Raw genomic sequence first — 27,336 nt, forward strand, 5'->3', positions numbered from 1 at the left:
AATTCAATGACAGATGCAGTTCTCTCAGGTTTGAGTTTGATCTTAGAGCTGAAGCCAGAGCAGCACAACCTTTAGCTGTGACGCCACAATCTCTCAACCTGCAGAACAACAACACACTCTTCACTCTCAGTTCAGCAGAAACAATGACACAAACAGAGATATTGTAATATTAAATCATAAATCTGTGTGGGTTTAATGTTTTTATTGGTTCTTGTTTACTTTTGTTTTTTGTGTGTTTGTATAAATCACTTTAATCTGAACATAATGATTTTCCTTGATATAATATGTATAATTGTTTCATCTGAGATTCACATATGATCTTACCACAGTATCTCCAGTTTACAGCTAGGATCCTTCAGTGCATCAGAGAGCAGCTTCACTCCTGCATCTCCTACATTATTCCCAGACAGACTCAGTTCTCTCAGCTGTGAGGGGTTTGATCTCAGAGCTGAACTCAGAGCAGCACAACCTTCATCTGTGACGCCACAATCCCACAACCTGCAGAACAACAACACACTCTTCACTCTCAGTTCAGCAGAAACAAGCACACAAACACAGTTACATTATAAAATAAATCTGTAATCTGTGTAGGTTTAATGTTTTCATTAGGTTTTTTTTGTGTTTGTATAAATCACTGTGATCCGAACATAATGATTTTCCTAGATAAAATACGTATAATTTTTTCAGCTGAGATTAATGTATGCCCTTACGTCAGTATCTCCAGTTTACAGAGAGGATCCTTCAGTCCATCAGAGATCAGCGTCAGACCTCTATCTCCTAAAGAATTCAATGACAGATGCAGTTCTCTCAGGTTTGAGTTTGATCTTAGAGCTGAAGCCAGAGCAGCACAACCTTTAGCTGTGACGCCACAATCTCTCAACCTGCAGAACAACAACACACTCTTCACTCTCAGTTCAGCAGAAACAATGACACAAACAGAGATATTGTAATATTAAATCATAAATCTGTGTGGGTTTAATGTTTTTATTGGTTCTTGTTTACTTTTGTTTTTTGTGTGTTTGTATAAATCACTTTAATCTGAACATAATGATTTTCCTTGATATAATATGTATAATTGTTTCATCTGAGATTCACATATGATCTTACCACAGTATCTCCAGTTCACAGCGAGGATCCTTCAGTGCATCAGAGATCAGCTTCACTCCTGCATCTCCTACTTTATTCCCAGACAGACTCAGTTCTCTCAGCTGTGAGGGGTTTGATCTCAGAGCTGAACTCAGAGCAGCACAACCTTCATCTGTGACGCCACAATCTCTCAACCTGCAGAACAACAACACACTCTTCACTCTCAGTTCAGCAGAAACAAACACACAAACACAGTTACATTATAAAATAAATCTGTAATCTGTGTAGGTTTAATGTTTTTATTGGTTCTTGTTTACTTTTGTTTTTTGTGTGTTTGTATAAATCACTGTAATCTGAACATAATGATTTTCCTTGATATAATATGTATAATTGTTTCAGCTGAGATTCACATATGATCTTACCTCAGTTTCTCCAGTTCACAGCGAGGATCCTTCAGTGCATCAGAGATCAGCGTCAGACCCCTATCTCCAACATAATTCTCAGACAGACGCAGTTCTCTCAGCTGTGAGGAGTTTGATCTCAGAGCTGAACTCAGAGCAGCACAACCTTTAGATGTGACTCTACAATCAGACAACCTGTTGAGAACAATCACATTACAACACAATGTTATCATCATGTGATATTATTTAGTGCTGATACATTTGGAAATATATAAAAGACAATATACTAATATACTCTGTTGAGATGTGATGAAACAATAGATGCACCCAGTGTAGACGGTCGCAGAACACAAAGGGCTTTATATCTTTATATAGATATAAATATACTTTGTATATAATATGATGTAATATGATCTTTATACTTTTAACAGTCCAAAATTCCATTTAGAACAATCTAAACTGACATGGGCTATTTTCCACATTTCTCTGAACAAAGAGAGAAGTCAAGAGAGAGCATTCATTTAATTTTCACTTTAATTTTCATTTATTCATCATTCATCACAGCATTAATAGATTTAGTTTAATTGTACAGGGGCATTTTTCAGGCCAAAACCCCTGTTAATTTCTGTCCCGTGGACAGGGGAAGTGAAGCCTTGTCCAGCCTTACACACACTCTGCATATGACGCTAGACTCAATTTGTTGAGTTGTAGGTGGAAATAATACACAGCTTACATTATTCTTTTCTTTCAACAAACACTTCACCATTATTAATATCAAAAGCAATACGTGGATGGAAGTGCTGCTGATGTTATGCTGTAGAGAAACAAGTTCATCAGTAAATTCTGTTGGTAAATGAGTGAAACATTGTCTTGGGGCTTTAATTAATAGTATTCCAAAATAGTTTTTAAACCAATGTAAAATTATTGACACCCCTTTCCGTTCTTATGAGAATAATTAATGTTTGTTTGTTTTTTTTCAGTTGAATTGGCTTTGCATTTCATGATGGTCAATGAACAAACAAAATCACTATGACAGCTGCTGTAGATTTTTTGGTGATTGTGTCCTGTATACATATTATTCTGGCTGCGCTTGTACTATATTTAAGATGCAGGGTGAAAATGCAAATAAAATGATTAGTGACTAAATATTTTATGAAAATGTTGAATGACAGAATAAACAATTTTATAAAATTTTTATAATGAACAATAAAACCATTTCCCCACAGCCTGCTTTGCTTATATTTACCAAGGGTGCCAAACACATTCAGATATGATCAGATATACATTTTCATGCTGAGATTCACATATGATCTTACCTCAGTGTCTCCAGTTTACAGCGAGGATCCTTCAGTGCATCAGAGATCAGCTTCACTCCTGCATCTCCTACTTTATTCCCAGGCAGATTCAGTTCTCTCAGCTGTGAGGAGTTTGATCTCAGAGCTGAACTCAGAGCAGTACAACCTTCAGCTGTGACGCCACAATCTCTCAACCTGCAGAAAAATGACAGGCCCTGCATCCCAATGTGCATACTATCCACCCTACCTGCCAAAAATAGTATTGAAAATGACTAATATCACAGAATTTAGGATGGATATTATGCACACTGGGGCGCAGTCACACTCTTCACTCTCTCAGTTTAGCAGAAGAAAATAACACAAACACAGACTATGATACTAAATGATAAATCTGTGTGTGTTATACTAGGAGGTATTATTAATATAATTTTGACTCATGTCTGAAGGGACGTTTACACAACACCATTTCCAGTCTATAGGATTGTGCAAGCAATATCGCCAGCTCATTTTCAAGGTAAGATTCTAAAGGCAGGTTGATTTATTGCGAAAAGTTACCAAATTATGTTGTGATGTCATTGAGCGATGACATCATTACGTAACCATGGAGCAAAATTGCATCATTGCATAGAATACAAAATTACATTACTCAAAAGTGACTGGCCATTTGAAATATGTTCATTTAGATTTGCTTGTAAAAGTAATATTACATATGTCTAGTGGTCGACCAATATTGACAGCGATGCCGATATCTTGGAAAGCAGGGTGGCTGATGGCCGATATAATTTTATTTATTTTAATTAATATTTAAGAAATTTTAAATAATTAGAAAATTGATTAAAAAAAATACATGTGTAAAATAAACATATTTATAATTTAAATGACATTCTTTTTCACAAATAAATAAATATTTAATAAAAATATAATTAAAAAGGAAGTAAACACTGTAACCAACAGGGCACTCAGTAATCTGGGAAGTTTGTGTGCATTGGGATTTGGGAATCATATTTTTTCCAATAAAGCCAAGGTAGTTCAAGGTAATTAAATTAAAAGCTCATTTTACATACAGCACACAGTGAAAATGACATGAATATGACGGTGGGCAAAAGCATGAAGCGCAGCATAATTTGAAATCACGAGTTTAAAGTTAGTCGATCGCGTGTCTCCAGTGAAGCTGAACTCTCCTCCTGTCCGCATTCAATTCACACAGACCGACCGTCACGCAGAGAACACGCGATCATGCAGGATACAAATGCACACTTCACAAGATCTCACAGCTCGATTTGACTAAGTTTGCAAGATTTTTGAAATTAAATGTTCATTAGTCATTTAAAGATTTGTTTAAATAATATAAATGCGTATTTGCTGAATGCTGATGGAAAAACAAGAAAGTATTATAATGTTTGCCTTTCTATAACTAATAATATAAATTTAAATACTTTTTGTATACATTATAATTCCTTTGTTAAACGACGACAGCGAACAAGGAGAATGTGAACACTGTGTGCGCAGGGCGCTGCCTCTCTGAGCACCATCAACATAAATGTCCCGCCTCGAACGCATCGGCCAAACAGAAAAACTTATCGGCCGATGCCGATATTTGAAAAAGTCAACCACTACATACATCCCGGTGCGCTCTATTCAAACACGCAAAAATTAAGATGAATATATAACAGTCTTTTAATCCAACACACAGGGTACATTGAATCAATAAAGTATTACACATATTTGAAAAATTAAATTTTATTTTCTTATCAACTAGTAAAACTAAACATTCTGAACAATTACAGCGTTAAGCAGTGTATTGGTAGTTAATATGCTAACTAACTGATCAACAATTATAGATACAAGCTAATAACGATCTGTATTATAAATGAACAATCAATACTAAACAATTGAATAATTACAGCTAGCAGCTTCATTCAGACGTGTCAACTGCTAAACAACTCTCCAGCTCTCTCCAAACTGATGTACTGCCTTGCTGTTCAATGCTTGCTTCTTTTTGTGTAATTCAGAGGAAACATATGCGCCTTTTTATTGTTTGAGTCACTTTTCAAAAGTTGCTAAAAGTTACCAAATAAATTCACAAAATTTGTTATGTGCTTTTTTTGGAAAAAGGTTCCAAGGGCAGTCTAAAAAGTTGCTAAATCTAGCAATAAAATTAAGTTGGCAACTTGAACAAAGAAGATAGTTAGAAAAATATTTAATCTCTGCTCATATAATGAAATATAAAGTGCATATCATCCTGAAAGTTGTGAAGCTCGTTCTGAAGCTGATGTGAGAAATAAAGCAGAAGCACAGTGTTACTTCTGGCTTGAGCTTCGTAATACTCTTATTATACTGTGAAGAAACAAGTTCATTACTGAAAATTTAGTTGGTAAATGAGTGAAAAATTGTCTTGAGGCTTTAATTAAAAGTACTCCAAAAATAGTTTAGAGAAAAACAGGTGAAATATTATTTCAGGCTTGAGCTTCATAATACTCTTACATGCTCTCATGAACAGGCATACTACAGTTGACCTGAAGCACTGATTTGCAGTTAATATTTTTCTTTCAAACAACTATGGTTTTGCTTCAGAAGACGCATATTTTTGGATTATAGCTGTTTGTTTTCCAGTTTTTGAAACATAAAATTTGAGGTTTCAAAGATTATGTGTATCTTTAGTCAGATGCATTTACATTGTGACTGTGCCTCAGATGCAATCAACAAAACCATCTGTAAAAGGTGTGAACCAAATGGTCCATACAATTACAATAACAAAGGAACAGCATTCCTCAGGATCTCCAACGGGGGTCCTAAAGTATCTGTTGTTTGTAGCCACAGGCTGAACTTTGGGAGAAGCTGAGATTCTTACAAGGGTTAAGATATTCTGAAGACTGACACGCTAACATCGCTGTTGAAGACCTGCTACCTTCTGTTATGCCTGCCTATTGCCCCTTGTTGGCTCTGCTGCTTAGTGCAAGTGCTGGCTGGGCAACAGGTGAAATCAATCATTATTTAATGCTCTAAGGGTGCGGTAGCAATGATAAAAAAGACTGGTATGTCTTTGAGTCTCGTTCTCTCTCTGGTGTTGTTTTTCCCTCGTTTTTTTCTCTTCTTTTTTATACATTAATACGTACGCATGCGTTTCCCCCCCCCCCCCTCCATAGACGTCTATTTGTTTGAAAATTAACAGTTTTCTTATTTTGAAAATAAACTGATTTATTGTATGGAATTTTGTGTTTTGCCTCTTTTGTGTTGCGGCTTACAAGCCAGCCATAACATAAAATTGGGGGCTCGTCCGGGATTTTGAATTTGTTTGTTTGTTTGAGGGATATTTTTTCCTCTTCCGTATTTTCGGTGAGAATTAGCTTTCACTCTGGTTAGTTAGTGTTTCAGCAGAGCTGCGTGTGAGTGGTCTTTGTATCGGAACAGTGTATGTTGTTATGCTGATTTTCTTTTGTATTTTATTTGGGGTTTTGGAAGGATATCCCGGGTGGGAGTGTGCTTCTCGTGCAGCTGAACTCATTTGGAGAATGGCTGTTACAAGATTCAGCGTTTCAAGTAGCCTCGAGTCTGGCAGTCCGTTGAGGACTAGAGAGGGTAGTTTAACAATAATCAGGTATATCGGAGATGAAAAGCCACTGGAAATCCTGGTGAGAGCTTCAATATTTTTTCTCTTATCTATTTTTTTCCCTCCCCGAGTTTACTTCTTTTATTAAATTTGATAAAGAGAGCACATGTGGGTATTAACGTTAGGTGTTAGTCTTGCCAATCTTAGGTGGGGAATTATGTGGTTGCTTGTGTAGGCTGGTTAAAATAGTAAATATTCAGGTTTACACGCATTTTATTCCTTGTGTTTAAGGACAATAGTAGTATAGACAATGGAGGGATAAGTAAACAGCTGCGTAGCCGATTGAATATGAATAAGTGTTGTTTATTGATAGCATTACATTGGTTGCTTATGCCTGATGCTGTAACATTCCTCTTATGATTTAGTAGGCTTTATTGTCGTCTTAATAAAACACTGGAATTTAATGGTATTAAAGCAGTGACGGTTAGACCTTTTTGATCGATCTGAGTGATAAGAACTGGTATTTCATTCAGCTTGATCTTAATGTTATAGTGTTGAGCTAGGTAGCGTGAAATAGTATGTCAATATTTATATACTGAATATTCTTTGTGGGGTTAAGTTGTTGCTAGTGTGACGGATGTGGTCTTTCTCCTCCACTCTACGATGTGACTTGAATGAACACCACTGAGATCCAATAAGACACCGCTCTGTACAATGGACTCAATCTTTGTCCGAAGCCCCCTCCAATAAAGGCTCGGACACAATGCTGGTTGGTCATAATCTTTCTTTTCTTTACTGCAGGCTGTAAAATGACATAAATCACCCCTTTAGTGGTTATTTTGCTGCAGGCATAAGTTACCTAAATAAAATGTAAAATAAAATTATCATTGTGGCCTTGCTAACGTGAGTTCACAAATGGCCAAATAACTTATAAAATATATGTTAATAGTCAAATTAAATGGTCAAAATATTACCCTAACTAAATCATAAACATCAAATACTTGAAAACTCAACTTATTTTGCCTTATAATCGATTATATATAACTAAATTGAGACGGAGCATAAGCATACCCACCCACAGCGTGCAGTACACATTGCAACTGCTGTGTTGCGTCATCTGTTTTACCAAACATTTTATCTGCCTGCAGTTCTCACACAAACCACACGAGGGCACCAGTACAACATGAAATTAACCGCTGCTGAATTCATAAGAATTCACAATAAAACTAAATAAAATCCTAACTCTGTTACACTCACCCCCACTGAATTCTGCTGAATTAAGGCAGCGGTTAGTACTCCAAAACAAAACACCCATCAGTACATTTGCATACTCACACATAGAGAGACCTACAGGTAACAGGTAAGCCAAACACAAGGTTATCTCAAAAGATTAAGTGGAAAGAGAGGAGCGCCAATCTCTCAGACCAACTCCTGGCAGTAAGATGCCCATATACATCTCACAAAACTCTATACCAAGGTATACAGTAAGCAAATATAACTTACACAGAACAATGTGTTATTAAAAAAATTATAATAATAAAACATTGCTTCTTGTGTCTTCGTATTCATACATCCTACATCTTATTTGTTTACAAACATATTGAACAACAAAACATTTAAACAAAATAATAAAAAAACATTCAAACAGTCTGAATTCTGTGATTCTGCATTGACACAACCTTTTGTCCAGACATAGTGTACAACAGTCTATTCACAGGCTTGATGAAACGTCCAAAGCGAGACCTGTGCACAATAAAGGTCTCAGTGTCAGAAACTGGTACATCATCAGCATCAATCTTGGAAACATCAGCTGAAGGATTTGAAATCACAGAATGTTCAAGACTCACAGAATTCAAACTTCCAGTAACACTTGAACTATCGGACCGTTCAGATTGTGGACTTACTGACACATTGCTCAAAGACACAACTGATCTCAGCTGTGAACATTTATCAGGCAACCCAGAAACCCAATCAGATGTTCTAGCACAACTGTCAGTTGTAGCACATGAGACATTAGCATCAAGAGACAAACCATCATCAGGCCTAATGGACACTGAATCCTCATGAGTCTCTGCCAACCCACCATCCCTGACAACGTCAACACCCAACTCGCCATAGATGCTGAACTATTGGTTCTGTCACCTGTATCAGTCACAGCCGAAGATGAAACCGTATGGAACTGCACTCTCTGCTTTGTCCAGTGGCAAAAAGTTCACAGGTAGCAAAAGGTTGCGATGCACAACCTTTTCCTGACCAGTGCTTGTATCCCTTATCTTGAAAATATGAGTGTCGACATTTCTATCTACCACGACAAAGACGGCGGACATCCACCTGTAAGCTAGCTTCCGCTTGCCTGTTCCAGACTTGTGTTCTAGAAGAACACGATCACCAACATCAATGTCCTGACCTTTGACTCTCCTGTTGTAGATCACTGCATGCCTGGACTGTTCCTTCAAAGCATGCACCTGAGGTACTGACAAGGCCTTCTCCAGATCTTTCAAAAGAGAAGCCACATACTTGTCGTAACAAGTCACAGTGTGATCCTCCAGAACAGAGCGGAAAATTATGTCTACCGGAAGGCGAGGAACTCTACCGAACATGAGATAAAACGGAGCATAGCCAGTCGTCTCATGAACAGTACAGTTGTACAAGAAAGTCAAAGATTGCAGTTGTCTTGGCCAATTACGCTTTGCATCTGGAGCCAATGCACGGATCATGTTCCCCAGGGTCCTATTAAATCGCTCCACACTACCATTCCCCATAGGATGGTAGGGAGTTGTATGCGATTTTTGTACTCCAGACACCTGAAGAAGCTCAGTAATCAGCTGGCCTTTGAAGCTCGCCCCCTGATCACTGTGTACGCGTTCAGGAAACCCAAACACACAAAAGTATTTGTCCCACAAGACACGTGCCACCTGTTTAGCTGACTGATCTCTGCATTGAAACGCTTGTGCCAACCTGGTAAAGTGATCTGTGATCACTAAGACATCGACTGATTTGTTGTTATGATCTTCAGCAGACCAAAAATCAATGCATACTAACTGCAATGGTCTGCTGGTCACAATATTTTCTAGGGGTGCTCGACCCTCAGGCTCAGCGGTTTTACTGACAACACACCTCTGACAGTGTCGTACATGCTCTCTAATATCTCTGTCAAGGCTCAGAAAAAAGAAATGACGTCTCGCCAGACCCTAACTCCTAGACTGCCCCTGATGACCCGCATGATCGTGAATACCCCTCAACACCTCCAACTGAAGTGACTCAGGGACTACGTACTGGAACCGCTTACCCTTAGACAAATTATTATGGGAAATCCGGTAGAGAATCCCGTTTCTCACAACAAATTTCTCCCAATGCTTAATGTATCTAAGGACCCCAACTGGTTCCTTTGCTCTTTCACGCCTGCTTGGCTTGCGATTTCTTTCCACATAATGAATAACCCTGGACAGCACACTATCAGAGAGCTGCTTTTCACACAGGTCATGCTCTGAATATGTAGGCTGAATCTCTGATTCAGAAACCATCTGAGGAAGATGATTCAAAACAGACAAAGCACGAAGTCTTGCACCGTCTTCCCACATCCTTTGTGAGTCAAGCATGGCCATTACATCCTCCTTATCTAAGGAAGTGCATGAAATGCTTGCCGAATTACTGTGCAAGGGACCACTGCTAGAAACACCCTGCTTTTCTTCAGACCCACAAGACCACCGAAAAGCATCCTGAACTGAGCCAGCAGAAACTTCCTGTACTTCAGACAAAAGTTTGTCATATTTTTCACGTAACAGTCTAGAGCCGATGTTGGATTTCACGAATGGAACCCTACTCAAAGCGTCAGCCACAACATTCTGCGAACCTGGTACATACTTGATGTCAAAATTGTACGCCGCAAGTTTGGCCACCCACCGCTGCTCACAACAATCGAGCTTAGGTTTGGACAAAATGTGGGTAAGCGGGGTTGTTATCGGTCCATACTGTAAATACATGACCCTTCAGCCAATGACTGAACTTTTCACATACCACCCATTTTAACACTAAAAACTCTTAAGCAATGTGCCGGATAATTTCGCTGCGATGGAGAAAACGACTTACTGGCAAACGCTATAGGTCTGGCTTTAGTGTCACCTGCCTGAACTTGAGACAGAACAGCTCCAATGCCGTCTAAGGAAGCGTCAGTCGAAAGCACAACGGGGCGGCTGAAGTCTGGATGAGCTAAGATAACAGCTTCTATCGTGGCTGTTTTAAGGTTCTCAAATTCCAGCTGCGTCTCAGGTGTCCAATCAGCTACAGTCAATTTCCTTAATGCACAGTTTCCTTTATTTGCACGACCTCTTTTGGTCCTCTTTTTCTGACCTTTCAATAGATCAAAAAGGGGTTTGGCCACGGTTGAGTAGCTGGGTACAAAATGCTGATAATAGTTAACCATCCCAAGGAAGGATCTTATGCACCTCTGAGACGGTGTAACTCCATCAGCCTCCATCAGATCCAAGCTGGTCATTTTGGATATACTTTCAACCTTACTTGGATCTGTGGATACCCCAGACTCATCAATCACATGTCCAAGAAATCGCACAGATTTCCTAAGGAAATTACATTTCTTGGGAGCAAGTTTCAGATTGTGCGATCTCAACTGACTGAATATCATCTCAAGACGGGTCAATGCTGTCGTTTCTACAGGTCCAAATACAATTAAGTCATCCAAATAACATAACAGGCTTAGAAAGTTTTGGTCCCCAAAAATATTGTCATCATGCGCATAAAACTACCCGGACTATTACAAAGCCCTTGAGGAAGCGGATTGTACTCATATAAGCCCATAGGTGTCGTAAAGGCCAAGTACTTTCGGTCATCCTCATATAAAGGCATATTGTAAAAGCCGGAGGTCAAGTCCATCGTACTGAATAGAGAATTCCCGCCTAACGCAGCCAAACAGTCGGCCTGGTGAGGTAACGGATGTGCATCCTTCAATGTCCTTTTGTTTAACCACCGAAAATCCGTACACAAGCGTAAATCACCGTTCTTTTTCCAAACAAGGACTAAAGGAGACGCAAACTCACTAGTCGATTTGCGAATAATCTCCTTCTCCTCCATTTCATTCAAAACACGATGCAACACCTGATACTGGCTGGGCGGCACTCTCCGGTACGGAAGTCAGAAAGGTCTCGTGTCTGAAAGATGAATCCTATGGACAAATCCAGTAGCATTACCACAATCCAAATCATGACGTGAAAAGACATCATTGTACTACAAGATTGTATCGACCAATTTTAGTCTACAATGCTCAGACACATCACAGGAATCCAAATCAAGCCCCTCTAGACCAACTGACCTTAGCTTCTCAGCAACAGACCTCACATCAGTGGACATAATATCCTCTGGCTGAGTCTGTTGCGTCTGAGAAAGCAGGTTCCCATCATCCAAATCTTCGAGGGCAATATCATACGCGTGTAACGTGCGAATGCCAATGCGGGTAGTGTTGTTACGTTCGTGAACAAATCTTTTTGGTGAACAAATCATTCTCGTTCCCGTACTCCATTTACTCATATTTCTCGTTCACTGAAATTCCTCCCTCCACAGCAGCGTGGCGCTATTGGCAGCGCATGCGCAGTTCAGTGAACCAGGTAGCTCTGTGTGGACTGTTTCATCCTGTCAAAGAATGACTAAACCTCGAGCCAATAGCCTTCGAGTATGAGATGTGACGGAGCATGTGATTTGTTGAATGTAGTGAACGAATACGCCCTTCACTGAACGAGATCGAGAGATCTTCTCGTTCGTGAACGAAATGACCGAACTGATACTTCTCGTTCGTGAATGAAATGACAGAACTGCTACATCTCGTTCGTGAACGAGTTGAATGAAGTGCTACATATCTCGTTCGTGAACGAAATGACTGAGTGTACCTGGTCAGTCGGCCATTAAGCATGTGAGTCAATCTCGATCAGCAATCAGCAGAAAGCGGATGCAAAGCGCAGTTATAGGTACTGTGCAAATAAACTTGTTTATACATTCATATTTATTAATTTTAGTCATTTATCAGACGCTTTTATCCAAAGCGGCTTACAAATGAGGACAATAAAAGCAGTCAAAACTAACAAAAGAGCAACAATATATCAGTGCAAATGACAAGTCTCGGTTAGCCTAACGCAGTACATGTAGCAAGGTATATACAGTGGGTACGGAAAGTATTCAGACCCCCTTAAATTTTTCACTCTTTGTTATATTGCAGCCATTTGCTAAAATCATTTAAGTTAATTTTTTTTCCTCATTAATGTACACAGAGCACCCCATATTGACAGAAAAACACAGAATTGTTGACATTTTTGCAGATTTATTAAAAAAGAAAAACTGAAATATCACATGGTCCTAAGTATTCAGACCCTGTATGCACACATTTTAATAAAGTTTTGTTTTTAATAAGTGAATACGTTCGTTGACTTAAATTAAGACACAACAGATAAAACACTCTTTTTCGCCACCTGCTGGCGTATTTATGTAATATGAAGAAATGGTCACTGAACGAATCATTTTGGTGAACGAACTGAAAATGAACGATTCTCTTGAAAGAATAAAAATTTCCACCTCTAAATGCGGGACAGGTGCGTCTGACTCCGGGATACTTTTACACTGCTGCCACGGGTTATTATTTACGGTGAAGCATTGCTGTCGCACACATATTATTTTTTCCACTCAATTATGTCGTTTTAACGACACCGATGTTTTCTCGTAATAATGACATCTTTTCTCGTTAAAACGACATCTTTTCTCGTATAACAGGCTTAGAAAGTTTTGGTCCCCAAAAATATTGTCATCATGCGCATAAAACTACCCGGACTATTACAAAGCCCTTGAGGAAGCGGATTGTACTCATATAAGCCCATAGGTGTCGTAAAGGCCAAGTACTTTCGGTCATCCTCATATAAAGGCATATTGTAAAAGCCGGAGGTCAAGTCCATCGTACTGAATAGTGAATTCCCGCCTAACGCAGCCAAACAGTCGGCCTGGTGAGGTAACGGATGTGCATTCTTCAATGTCCTTTTGTTTAACCACCGAAAATCCGTACACAAGCGTAAATCGCCGTTCTTTTTCCATTCAAGGACTAAAGGAGACGCAAACTCACTAGACGATTTGCGAATAATCTCCTTCTCCTCCATTTCATTCAAAACACGATGCAACACCTGATACTGGCTGGGCGGCACTCTCCGGTACGGAAGTCAGAAAGGTCTCGTGTCTGAAAGATGAATCCTATGGACAAATCCAGTAGCATTACCACAATCCAAATCATGACGTGAAAAGACATCATTGTACTACAAGATTGTATCGACCAATTTTAGTCTACAATGCTCAGACACATCACAGGAATCCAAATCAAGCCCCTCTAGACCAACTGACCTTAGCTTCTCAGCAACAGACCTCACATCAGTGGACATAATATCCTCTGGCTGAGTCTGTTGCGTCTGAGAAAGCAGGTTCCCATCATCCAAATCTTCGAGGGCAATATCATACGCGTGTAACGTGCGAATGCCAATGCGGGTAGTGTTGTTACGTTCGTGAACAAATCTTTTTGGTGAACAAATCATTCTCGTTCCCGTACTCCATTTACTCATATTTCTCGTTCACTGAAATTCCTCCCTCCACAGCAGCGTGGCGCTATTGGCAGCGCATGCGCAGTTCAGTGAACCAGGTAGCTCTGTGTGGACTGTTTCATCCTGTCAAAGAATGACTAAACCTCGAGCCAATAGCCTTCGAGTATGAGATGTGACGGAGCATGTGATTTGTTGAATGTAGTGAACGAATACGCCCTTCACTGAACGAGATCGAGAGATCTTCTCGTTCGTGAACGAAATGACCGAACTGATACTTCTCGTTCGTGAATGAAATGACAGAACTGCTACATCTCGTTCGTGAACGAGTTGAATGAAGTGCTACATATCTCGTTCGTGAACGAAATGACTGAGTGTACCTGGTCAGTCGGCCATTAAGCATGTGAGTCAATCTCGATCAGCAATCAGCAGAAAGCGGATGCAAAGCGCAGTTATAGGTACTGTGCAAATAAACTTGTTTATACATTCATATTTATTAATTTTAGTCATTTATCAGACGCTTTTATCCAAAGCGGCTTACAAATGAGGACAATAAAAGCAGTCAAAACTAACAAAAGAGCAACAATATATCAGTGCAAATGACAAGTCTCGGTTAGCCTAACGCAGTACATGTAGCAAGGTATATACAGTGGGTACGGAAAGTATTCAGACCCCCTTAAATTTTTCACTCTTTGTTATATTGCAGCCATTTGCTAAAATCATTTAAGTTAATTTTTTTTCCTCATTAATGTACACAGAGCACCCCATATTGACAGAAAAACACAGAATTGTTGACATTTTTGCAGATTTATTAAAAAAGAAAAACTGAAATATCACATGGTCCTAAGTATTCAGACCCTGTATGCACACATTTTAATAAAGTTTTGTTTTTAATAAGTGAATACGTTCGTTGACTTAAATTAAGACACAACAGATAAAACACTCTTTTTCGCCACCTGCTGGCGTATTTATGTAATATGAAGAAATGGTCACTGAACGAATCATTTTGGTGAACGAACTGAAAATGAACGATTCTCTTGAAAGAATAAAAATTTCCACCTCTAAATGCGGGACAGGTGCGTCTGACTCCGGGATACTTTTACACTGCTGCCACGGGTTATTATTTACGGTGAAGCATTGCTGTCGCACACATATTATTTTTTCCACTCAATTATGTCGTTTTAACGACACCGATGTTTTCTCGTAATAATGACATCTTTTCTCGTTAAAACGACATCTTTTCTCGTAATAACGAGATGTTTTCTCGTAATAACGACATCTTTTCTCGTTAAAACGACATCTTTTCTCGTTAAAACGACATCTTTTCTCGTTAAAACGACATCTTTTCTCGTTAAAACGACATCTTTTCTCGTAGATGTCGTTTTAACGAGAAAAGATGTCGTTAGAACGACATAACATCTCGTTATTACGACATAATTGAGTGGAAAAAATAATGTGTGCGGCAGCAATGCGTCACCGTAATTATTCAAGTGTGCGGTTCTAAATACAAATAATTAAGCGCTAACAGCACATGACATCGTGAAAATAGGGGGAAATATTAAGTTAGTGAAACATCTATAGAAAAATAGAATTGCTACCGGATTAACCTGGCTGCCTTCTCACTAGACCCTCTGCTTTGCAGCACAGTTAATGATATGCTAAGGATAGGATACCTTGACGCGATTGGTTATTGAATTTTGTTAAGTAGAAAAAAAAACTGTTTCAAACCGCGTTTCTGTGACTGCCTTTGGGAAACTACCGTTTTAAGGAGAAAATACTCAGCAATGGTGTTGATAAATGGATTGGCACATGGTTTGTCTAAAAGCATATTAAAACACCACAGTGTACAAATAAACAACATAAAAGTTTTTATTTTGACCACATGGGGACTTTAAATTAAATTAAATTAAATTTGTGATTAATTAATCACCACATCATGTAATTAATTAGATTAAAAATTCGACTGACTGCCCTAATATTAATATGCAATATATATGATAATATATAATTGTTTCACTGGAGCATAATACTGAATATGATCTTACCACAGTATCTCCAGTTTACAGCTAGGATCCTTCAGTGCATCAGAGATCAGCTTCACTCCTGCATCTCCTACTTTATTCCCAGACAGATGCAGTTCTCTCAGCTGTGAGGAGTTTGATCTCAGAGCTGAACTCAGAGCAGCACAACCTTCATCTGTGACGCCACAATCTCTCAACCTGCAGAACAACAACACACTCTTCACTCTCAGTTCAGGATATAAATTTTAACAGCACAACAACCATAAAATTCACAAATACATAACTTTACAGACAGACAAAGTTCACTATATCAGAAGATTAGAGATATTCTCACTGGAAGAGCAATAGATGAGGTTTCACAGACATTGAAAACACAGGTGAAAGACATTCAAAACCCAAGCCTTGAAATTAGTATCTTAATCTCGAGTTCACCGTTAATGTGGAAAGGCAGAGACAAAAATCTGGCAAACTTAATACTACCATTGACAACAAAGAATAGAGAATCTCTGCACTACAACATACACACATCTGAAGATTACACTCAGTGCTACTTACTCTGCTGATCTGGAGGCTTCAACTACAGGCAAGAGCTTCAGAAGAACTTCATCAGGAGTCATGTGGTTTTCTTTGTACTTGTTACTTATATATTTACTTAAATCAAATTCATCCAACTGCTCTGAGGTCAACAAAACAAAGACAACAGCTGACCACTGTGATGAGGACAGTCTAGCGCTTGACAGACCTCCAGATCTGAGATACTTCTGGACTTCACTGACGAGAGACTGATCGCCCAGTTCATTTAAACAGTGAAATAGATTGATGGATTTCTCTGGTGAGGGATTCACTCTTATTTTGATTTTAATATACTCAACCGTTTTCTCTTCATTGTATGAGATGTTCCCAATGTGTGTCAGAAGACCTTTCATGAGCTTCTGATTGGACTCCAGCGAGAGACCCAGAAGAAATCGGAGGAAAAGGTCCAGATGTCCATTCTTACTCTGTAAAGCCTTGTCCACGGCTCTCTGATGCAGGTCAGATATTGTGTGACATGTGATCTCGTGTGCATGTTTTGAGCTGAGGTTTTCATTGAGCACATCTCTCTTGTCCAGCAGGAATGAAAGCAGCACATATAGAGCTGCGAGATGCTCTTGAATGCTCAGATGAACAAAGCAGAAGACTTTCCCCTGATACAAGCCCAACTCCTCTCTGAAGATCTGAGTGCACAATCCTGAGTAAACTGATGCTTCAGTCTCATCAATGCCACACTCTCTCAGGTCTTCCTCATAGAAGATCAGGTTACCTTTCACAAGCTGCTGGAAAGCCAGTTTCCCCAGTTTGAGGATCATGTCTTCATCCTTCACTTTCTTCTCATAGTCCTTCTCATGTTTGATGCTGGTCTGAATAATCAGGAAGTGTGTGTACATTTGAGTGAGAGTCTTGGGAATATCTCCTTTCCATGATTTCCTCATCATCTTCTCCAGAACAGTGGCTGAGATCCAGCAGAAGACTGGGATGTGGCACATGATGAAGAGGCTCCTCGATGACTTCAGGTGTGAGATGATCCTGTTGGCCAGACTTGGATCACTGATTCTCTTCCTGAAGTACTCCTCCTTCTGTGGATCATTGAAGCCTCGTACCTCTGTCACTCGATGGATGCACTCAGAGGGGATGAGATCAGCTGCTGCTGGTCTGGAGGTGATCCAGATGAGAGCCGAGGGAAGCAGATTCCCCACAATCAGGTTCATCAGCAGCACATCCACTGAAGCGGCTTCACTCACATCACACAACCTCACATCGCTCTGAAAATCCAGAGACAGACGACACTCATCCAGACCATCAAAAACAAAGACAACTTTATTTTCACCACTGAATGGTTTCATTTCTTTGGTTTCAGGAAAGAAAATATGCATTAGACCCAAAAGACTGAGTGTTTTGTCCTTCATCAGATTGAGCTCTCTGAAAGGAAGTGGAAATATGAGCTGGACGTCCTGATTCTCTTTCCCTTCAGCCCAGTCCAGGATGAACTTCTGCACAGAGACTGTTTTTCCAATGCCAGCGACTCCCTTTGTCAGCACAGTTCTGACGGGTTTGTCTTGTCCAGGTAAAGGTCTGAAGATGTCACTGCATTTGATCGCGGTGTCCTTTGTTGCTGCTCTCCTGGACTGTGTCTCAATCTGTCTCACCTCATGCTCATTATTAATCTCTCCACTCTCACTCTCTGTGATGTAGAGCTCTGTGTAGATCTCTTTCAGCAGTGTTGGGTTTCCCTGCTTTGCCGTTCCCTCATACAGACTCTCAAACTTCTTCCTCAGATTTGATCTAAATGTCTTGAGGGGTTCTGCATGTTGAGGGCCATAACTGTAAGATGAAAATAACAAATTATAATAATTATGCATAATCACATTTCATAATATATGCATACTTCATGTACTATATTTTATAACAACCAGTTTGTTAAGAGATCTTCCTTTAGTTTAGTCTAGACTGCTTAGTAAGATTATGTGATTTTATATTACAATATTGTCCTAATATCAAATGTCTTTTATTATTCAAAGGTTTAACACAACTTAACAGAATTTTTTTTTTAGAGAAACAAAGAAAGGCCTGCATGTGAAATACTGTGGTGGAGTGTATTACTGTAATGCAAAACAAACAGCCAAGCATGGTGCTAGCAATGCCAATGTCATGATTTTGATTTCCAGGGACTGAAAGAAATATATAGCTTGAAGCAAAGTGTCAGGTTTTTTTTATTGCAATTCCATAACCCAACCACACTATGGTTGTGAGGAATCAAAAAGGTCAAATTTCATGAGAGGGCTAAAAAAATAAATAAAAATCAAACAAACAAAAATAAAGGTATAATAACCAACAAACGTACAGACTCAGGATAAGGCACAGAACAAGAGAACTCCTGCAAAACAAAACCAGCACACAATGGGCCTCATTTATCAATCTAACGTAGAAACGAGTGCAGATCTGAGCACACAAATCAACTTCACGTGTGATTCATGAAACATTCGTATGCCGTCAATCCCATCGTATGAAAGATTGTACGTTGATAAATGTGGCAGCAGAAAACAATCGTCATTTGAATATCACGCCCCTAACACTCCGGTTTAGAAACCTTGTCCCTAGAGTTTAAGACCAGGAGAAACATAACCCAGCCAAAAGAGGAAGTCATCTCATGAAAGAGAAATTGATCTTACTCTAAAAACACCCTTTAACCTTATAATTGCAAACAATGGCATTATTGTATATGTATTAAATACCAGTAAATATAACAAAACATTTATAAACATTACAAACACTATATAGATTATTTAGCCTAGTTCTCCTTAATCCACAACAAACCCTTTAAATTTAACGGTATTACAGAACAAGTATGACGAATGAGTAGCTATAAAATTTTATATTAAACTATAAAGTAAAACACAAATTAGACTACACTCTTTAAAAAATGGGTTCTTTGGGGTTCTATATAGAACCCTAGGGTTCTTTACTCAACTCCAAAGAACCCTTTATGCCAAAAAGGTTCTTTATAAGGAGAAAGAACCCTTTTTGGCACAAAAGGGTTCTTTGGGCTAAACATGCTTTATGTATGTTTACACATTAGGCTATTTAAAATTATTATACTACATTGTATTTGTGTTTTTATTTCAATTCTACTTTGACACCTTTATTCCGAAGAAAATAAACTTAATTTACATCTGCACTTTCAAGTTTAATAGAAAATAATTGCCACGTGATCCTGTACACTGAAAAAATGCCTAACATCTAAATTAACTGGTTTTACTTAAGTCTACTATCACTGAATCAAACTATTAATTTATACCAACAGACTGATCTGGAGTAGAAATACATGTGTACCAGCAGTGTATAGCAATCTGGACAATTTTATCTATTTATTAATAGGTACACGCTATAGTCTGCTATTTAATTAGCACACTAACATGATTGCAAGTTAGTTATCATAACATGTAAGCAGTGTTGGGGAGTAACTAGTTACATGTAACGGCGTTACATAATTTAATTACAAAATAAATGTAACTGTAATGAGTTACAGTTACTAAGAAAAAATGTGTAATTACAGTTACTTATGAAAATGTTAACGATTACAAAGGTGATTACATTTGAATATTTACACACATCCACATACAGATTTAATTGATTTCTTTCCCAAATTGCACTGACTACTCTGAGACACACGGCCCTATAATATCCGCGATGCGGAAAACACAGACTGGTTCGTAGAATCCAGTCATAAAAGCGGAAGTTCTATAGCCTAACGCGGACGGAATATGACACATTTTGGACGAATAAATCAAAAGTAGATACATATATGGACTAGTGTCTGAGAATATTAAGCCGCAAAAAAACAATATATGAATCCTGCTCATTCTGCGTGTCTGTCCAGCACATCAGTGAGCAGCAGACAGCCCACCCTGATGCTTTTCTCATCTTGGCTGGGGATTTCAATCATGCAGACATAAAGAGTGTGTTCCCAAAAATACACCAACACATAGACTTTCCAACACGGGGAAACAACACTCTGGACTTTGTTTACACCACACAGAGAGGAGCTTACAAGGCCCTCCCCCTCCCCCACCTCGGTGCCTCAGACCACATCACCCTCATGAAGTGCTTTGAACGGCTAGTCATGCACCACATCAAGTCTGCCCTCCCCCCGCTCCTTGGACCCCTTCCAGTTTGCATATCGGTCCAAACGCTCGACCGATGACGCCATCGCCACTACCCTCCACTCAGCACTCACACACCTGGACAAAAAAGACTCATACGTCAGAATGCTGTTCATAGATTTCAGTTCAGCATTCAACACAATCATCCCTCAACAGCTCATTCACAAACTGGTCCAGCTGGGGCCAAACACTTCGCTGTGCAACTGGCTGTTGGACTTCCTGACTGAAAAACCTCAGGCAGTTCGGGTCGGCAGCAACACATCCAGCACCATCACACTGAACACTGGGGCCCCCCAAGGATGTGTGCTGAGCCCCCTCCTCTTCACTCTGCTGACCCACGACTGCACACCGTCAAACAACTCCAACCTCCTTATCAAGTTTGCGGATGACATGACTGTAGTGGGTCTCATTAGCAACAGAGATGAGACAAATTACAGGAACGAGGTGAGCCGCCTGACCGGGTGGTGCAGTGACAACAATCTCTCTCTGAAAGTGGAGAAGACGAAGGAGATTGTTGTTGACTTCAGGAGAGTGCACACTCAGCATGCTCCTCTGACCGTCAATGGTGTGACTGTGGAGAGGGTGTGATGTACTAATTTTGACATGTATAGGCAATTTGGAAAGTATAGTTTTGTTAAATCTTGAGTATTAAAGTCATGTGAGAGATAGATATCAGGGCAAAATAAAGAGACTGAAAAGAAAAATGGAGGTGAAGGTTGCAGTTCAGGAGATAACTTTGAATTATTTTGCATGTCCCCATAAGGAGCTAAGGACCTATGTGAGGTCCATACAAAAAAAAATAGGGTTGTCCATGTTTCAGAATTTGTTGTGGGTGTATGAGTGTGAGATTTCCCGGCCTGAATTTTTTTTCCCAGTCCGCCCCTCGTGGAAAAGAATGGCGCAGACATGCGATTTTATTTACTACACAAAGGCCTACTGAAGCTCACCGTGTTATCTTTTTTTATTCTCCTATTTTCCACATTTTATCATGCAGGTTCTTATGATTGATTGATAAATAAATAGTTTGTACTGTCACTGCAGGTCTGGACTATGGAGTGCAGCATTACTTTTTGGTCATCTATGAAAACACCACACTCCTCTCTAATTCAAGTAAGTTTTAAGATTTGATTTAGTTGTGAGAGATTGCTTTCTATTTCCTGTTGTACTGTACTCTCCATAGGTCTAATAAATGTTTCTCTGACTTGTATCCCCATCTTAGGATGTCAAGACTACTCATCGCAAGGAGAGTTAGCATCAAAATGGATGTGTCACTGACTAATAACACAGAGATGCCAGAAGTACCGGTTTGCTGTCTACTTTTTCAGTACTATGGAGCATCCAATAGCCTTCACTTAGTTAATTTCAATCAGCACCATTTAGCCCTTCCCAGCGCTGAAATTGTCATGGGTCCTTTGTTTTTGTTTAAATGCTTATCTGAATGTAAAATTAACATTTAATGTTTATACATTTAAAAACAATACTACTAGTTAGTCTTTTCTCTCCCTTTTCAGAAATGTGGTTCACCATCTTTTATGGGTTACAGAATTGGCAAAAGTTGCAGTATACAAAAAAAAGTCAGACTACTTAGTTTATAGGAGAATGTGGAGTAAATACTTGACATTTATTTAAGGTAATGGGTAATGACCTGGTTGTGAGATGCAAAATAGGACTGTCAATAATATACTATTTGATGACTTTTTCACATTCTATTTTTACTTATGCATTTAATTATTTTTAATTATTTTTGCAAGTCAACTTTCAATTTATTTCAAAAATTTCAAAGATTCTAGCAATCAACATATATTTGTGACTGACATGTTGAATGGGTGAGTAAGGTGGAGGGGGTTTAAAAAACAATATTTCTAAAATGGAGAGTGCTATTTTAGAGAGGTAAAAATCATAAAAAGTATGAATAAAGAAAAATTTATTTATGTTAATCCCTGTAACTGTTGCACTATGAATTGCTGTGTTATATATTGCTTGTCATTGTAAACGCGAATAAACGTGTATTAAATGATCACACAACACCTTGATGTGTTAGGCTTATTTCAGTTTTTCTAGTGATAAAGTAGCTATATGGGCTGTTTAAGTCTTAAAATGTAATTAAAATAAAACAAAAATTAAATCCAAAGAATAATCCCATGATTGGAACCCCTGAAGGGTTCTATATAGAACCTTTCTCTAGGCTACAAAGATACAACTCCAAAACAAAATAATATTTTGCATAAATTTTACATGCCACGCATTTAAGACGAGGATAAAAACCAACATCCTTACTTATGCGCCGGGACTACATGTTTTAATGAGCGCAGGTGTTGCTTGGTAGCACATGGCACTGAGGAAGGATTAAAACCCAAAAATGTTCTGCACCTTTTTGCACATATTTTTGTGACCTTTGAGCAATAAATGAAATAAGCCTCTTTGGCTGAATCTGGATGTATGCGGATCTCTTCCATCTTTTTATTATGAATAAATCTCTGACAGAGACTATCAGCCAATCACTGTGTGCATAGTAAGCATGACATCATCATCCATAGCAACGAACCCCGCCCCCTTACTCTTAGCTGAAGACTTCTCTCTATTCCTTAGTAAAAGTTTGTCTCAGCAGCTCTGTGAAGAAGTTAAGAGAAAATGCTTAGCTAAAACTTTTACTGCTATTTAGGAGAACTCTTGTTTTGTGTATACGGGCCCAGGAGGGTAACAAAGAGCACAGGGGGGGCAAATGAACTGACAGAGTGAATGAGGGGGTGGGGTCAAGACACTAGACTGATAACAAACGGAAGAGCCCATGATAAACAGACACTATAGCTAACTTCACACTGCAAGCAATTAGTGCTCAATTACGATTTTTGTTCAGATTCAATTTTTTTGTATATCTGTTCACGTTGTTTCAAATGTGGCTAATATCTGATTTCCAGTGTAAAAAGATCATGGTTCTGAACTGCCCCGCATGCACAAAAGAACGATACCAACAGGGTTCCCAGGTTTTCACAACCAAATCCGCCCAGTTGCTTCTCAAAACTAGCCTAATCATGTTCCAAGGGGTAAATATCGTGTTAGTGGGGTTGCTTCCACCCAAGAAGTTGAAAAACAACCCGTGGCAACAGTGGACAAAGTAGCCCAATTCCGCAGGAAAATTGTTGATTTGGCAACACTAGCGCCGTCATACGGAAGTAAACACAGAAAACAAAGCAAGCGATTATGCATTTATTTATCTTGTGATCTGCTGCAGAAGCCAGCGAAATTATGCACAGGCAATATGAAAAATAAAGACAAGGATGTGACAGAAAAGAGCAGTTTTGAATCTTTTATGATACAAGCCCTCATGTTTTGCTTGTATATGTTTTTTAATCCATTGTAACACATTGGGTATGTAAAATCTTTAAAGTGACTTCCATGAGCACAGAATCATGACGAATGTCAAATGTAGAGTGACCACCACCATAAAAATGAGACTAGATAGAAAGGAGAGGATCCTGACCCTATGCTCCAAATACAACACCCACAAAACACTCACGGAATCAAAACCAACACAAAACCAATAAAAAAGAAAGAGCATGTATGACAGGATACTGACAACACAAAACAAACCAGACATGCGTGTCAGAATCTTGACACTTTGTTAAATTCATAAATGTAATATAAACTTGTATAATCAAAAAGATGTACATTACAGTGTTTACCTAGACCTAGAAGCAATGCGTCTGCTAAAGTTGCACTGAGGATCCCATGACCAGTCGCTCTTCATGAACACAGGTCTGGATACTGGTGGATCTGGTCTGTGCAGTGAAGATGAACAACAAGTGAATGTTATTTACAGGCACTTTACAGCATCAATGACCTTTTATTTCTTCGTTTTCAAACAAAAGATGTAAGATAAATGTTTAATACAGTGTTTACCTAAACTTTGGATGATTGAATCTACTGAAGTGAAGTGGAGGATCTAGTGACTGGTTGCTCTTCATGGACACATAACTGCGCTCATGTGACTTTGATCTTTGCTTCTGGACTGAACTAAAACAAAACATGAAGGAACATTAGAATAAGATGCTGTGATCAGGGGCAGACTGAACTGATAAGCGAGATAAGTGTCTGCTTAGGAATCAGGGGGCCCCATCTGATTTGACAAAACTGATCTGGAAAACACTCCAGTGTGTATTTGTGCATCAAATGTCTTGCTCAAGGCCATCTTGTGGATACGGAGTGTGGTAGAGAGTGCCGTTCATTCATTTCCCCCACCTACATTTCCTGCTGGTACTGAAAATTTAACCTGCTGTGACCTTGGTTTACGATTCTCTAACCATTAGGCCACAACTGCCCCCATATGGTAATACTGCTTCGAACAACATCAGGTTGACTAACTAATTACAGAATTTGCACCATCCAATAGATAACTTGAAGGGGTAAATAACCTCCAAGCAAATAAGGGTTACAAAGTAAATGAACACATAGGCTACTGTAGCTGGCACCTGGAATTTGCTTAGGGCCCCCAATTAAATCAAGAAGTCTGCCCCTGATTGTGATAATGATTGAATTTTCATTCACTGAATACTTATGCTAAATTAGCTTTAATTATTCTACCTTAAGTCATTTTCAAGAAATTACAGAATGGTGCCATTTGCGTATAAAAATCTTTACCAGCTTTTTTAAAATAAACTTTTAATTCTTCACCCAAAAGACTTCATTTTAAATATGAGGTTAGATAAGGTTGCGGTACCTTTAAATAGCCTCAGTAAAATAAATAATGTAATGAAATAATGTGCGTGACGTCACTGTTATGGACAAACACGGAAGGAATGATGTCTTCGAGCACACCTGTGGACAATGAACAATTCTTGGATACTTTTAAAAATGGGGAAGGGGAAAGGTGAGGACTCTCTTTTGTCTGATAATGAACTGTGAAAGAGACTGATATGCTGTTTTTTTAAGCCTGCTGGGTTTACAAAAGAAGGGGGGAGAATTTAGGTAGATAGGGAAGAAAGTGTAGGTGGACATGGCAGGCTGTTTGAAGGAGACCTTCCTATCATTGACGCAGAGGGGAAGGTTGAGTCCTCAGTGATGGCAGGGTGTCATCGGACAAGGAAGTCAGAAATTATTGAATTTATTCTATAAGATTCATGTGCGTTGTTGTGCTCAGTCATTAGGTGATTACTGTCCTCCCGAATCGTATGTTGATTGCCTGTGCTGTTTATTACACATAGGGCATGTGACTTATGCTTGGAGTTTCTAATTAAGTGTGCTTTGCATGAGATTTCACACTCTTTATTGTTTGCTGTGAATTTGGAAGGAGTACTCGGGTTTTCTTTTAAATGTGTGTTCACAGTTCAATGAAATAATATGAACAGTGTACCTAATCAGGATATTTAAGTGAGACAATGCCATACGGCTGCTATTGTTGCTAATAAAAAGTGTATTCTCTCGAGAGTGTTTTAAGTGTTCCTCCCGGTCCGGACCAGACCGGGTCAGAATTTAAAGGGGTCATACGATGTTGCTAAAAAGAACATTATTTTGTGTATTTGGTGTAATGAAATGGGTTTATGCGGTTTAAGGTTAAAAACACACATTATTTTCCAAATACTGTACATTGTTTCTCCTCTATGCCCCGCCTTTCTGAAACACGTCTATTTTTACAAAGCTCATCGGTCTGAAAAAGCGAGGTGTGCTCTGATTGGCCAGCTATCCAGTGTGTTGTGATTGGCCGAATACCTCAAGCGTGTGACGGAAATGTTACGCCCCTACCATACTGTGATGACGCCCTGTCAGACCAGAGCGATGATTCAAAAACATGAAAACCCATTACAAACGAGGCATTCGTTGCATCCAGTGGGGACATAATTATGGATTATAATGACTTATACGGTCTTTTTACGCGTTGCAGCTCGCCGCGTAAACATAAAACCATGTCTGCATTTGTGATCGGAGGAATGACAAAAAACGAGCCCTACTCTACACTGCCCAAAAAAAAAAAACTTGCTTTAAATATATAAAATATAAAAACACTTTAAATATAAAAAAAACATACTTAAAGTCTTTGAGTCAGAACAGCCGGCATTGTGGTCTACTCTCCCAGGAAACGGTCCTCCATAAAATGTGCTGCACACATCTGAATATTTGTGTTGAACTGTTCTGGAACAGTGTTGTAAATACAACTTGTAAATACAACCACTGATTTCTAGTTGTGTCCATTTTTGGAAGGCCAAACAAAGTAGTTTCGCTTTCACAACGAAACCGTGTCACACACAGCAGCCTTGAGTGAGCAGAGGCCGGGGGATAAAGTGAGGAACGGCCGGCGGGCTGAGTGAGCAGAGGCCGGGGGATAAAGTGAGGAACGGCCGGCGGGCTGAGTGAGCAGAGGCCGGGGGATAAAGTGAGGAACGGCCGGCGGGCTGAGTGAAAGTGAGGAACGGCCGGTGGGCTGAGTGAGCAGAGGCCGGGGGATAAAGTGAGGAACGGCCGGCAGGCTGAGTGAAAGTGAGGAACGGCCGGTGGGCTGAGTGAGCAGAGACCGGGGGATTCGACGACGGAGCGTCCGGAGGGCAGAGGTGTAAAGTATTGGAGTAAATGTAATTAGTTACTGTACTTAAGTATCTTTTTGGGTACTTTGTAGTTGTACACAGTATCAAAGATATTAGCAACTTTTACTCTCTACTTCACTACAATTTTTAATGAGTATCTGTACTCTTTACTCCACTACATTTGAAATGAGTGT

At 39.2% G+C, this 27,336-nt stretch overlaps 1 protein-coding gene across 1 annotated transcript in view; it reads right to left on the reverse strand.

Moving 5' to 3' along the window:
• The window catches only part of LOC107573457 (NACHT, LRR and PYD domains-containing protein 12-like), a 71,309-nt gene that overhangs the window by 37,438 nt on the left and 6,535 nt on the right, over positions 1-27,336 (reverse strand). Inside the window, exons 2-8 of the mRNA XM_016259888.1 lie at positions 24,528-24,641; positions 24,311-24,406; positions 16,486-18,288; positions 2,804-2,977; positions 1,509-1,682; positions 1,108-1,281; positions 325-498 (exon numbers count right to left, since the gene is read on the reverse strand). Of these exons, the coding sequence (XP_016115374.1) occupies positions 325-498; positions 1,108-1,281; positions 1,509-1,682; positions 2,804-2,977; positions 16,486-18,288; positions 24,311-24,406; positions 24,528-24,641 (2,709 nt within the window). The remainder of the gene's footprint in view (positions 1-324; positions 499-1,107; positions 1,282-1,508; positions 1,683-2,803; positions 2,978-16,485; positions 18,289-24,310; positions 24,407-24,527; positions 24,642-27,336) is intronic.

The sequence above is a fragment of the Sinocyclocheilus grahami genome, unplaced genomic scaffold (assembly GCF_001515645.1).
Source record: "Sinocyclocheilus grahami isolate Dianchi unplaced genomic scaffold, SAMN03320097.WGS_v1.1 scaffold1949.1, whole genome shotgun sequence".
Lineage (NCBI taxonomy): Eukaryota > Metazoa > Chordata > Actinopteri > Cypriniformes > Cyprinidae > Sinocyclocheilus > Sinocyclocheilus grahami.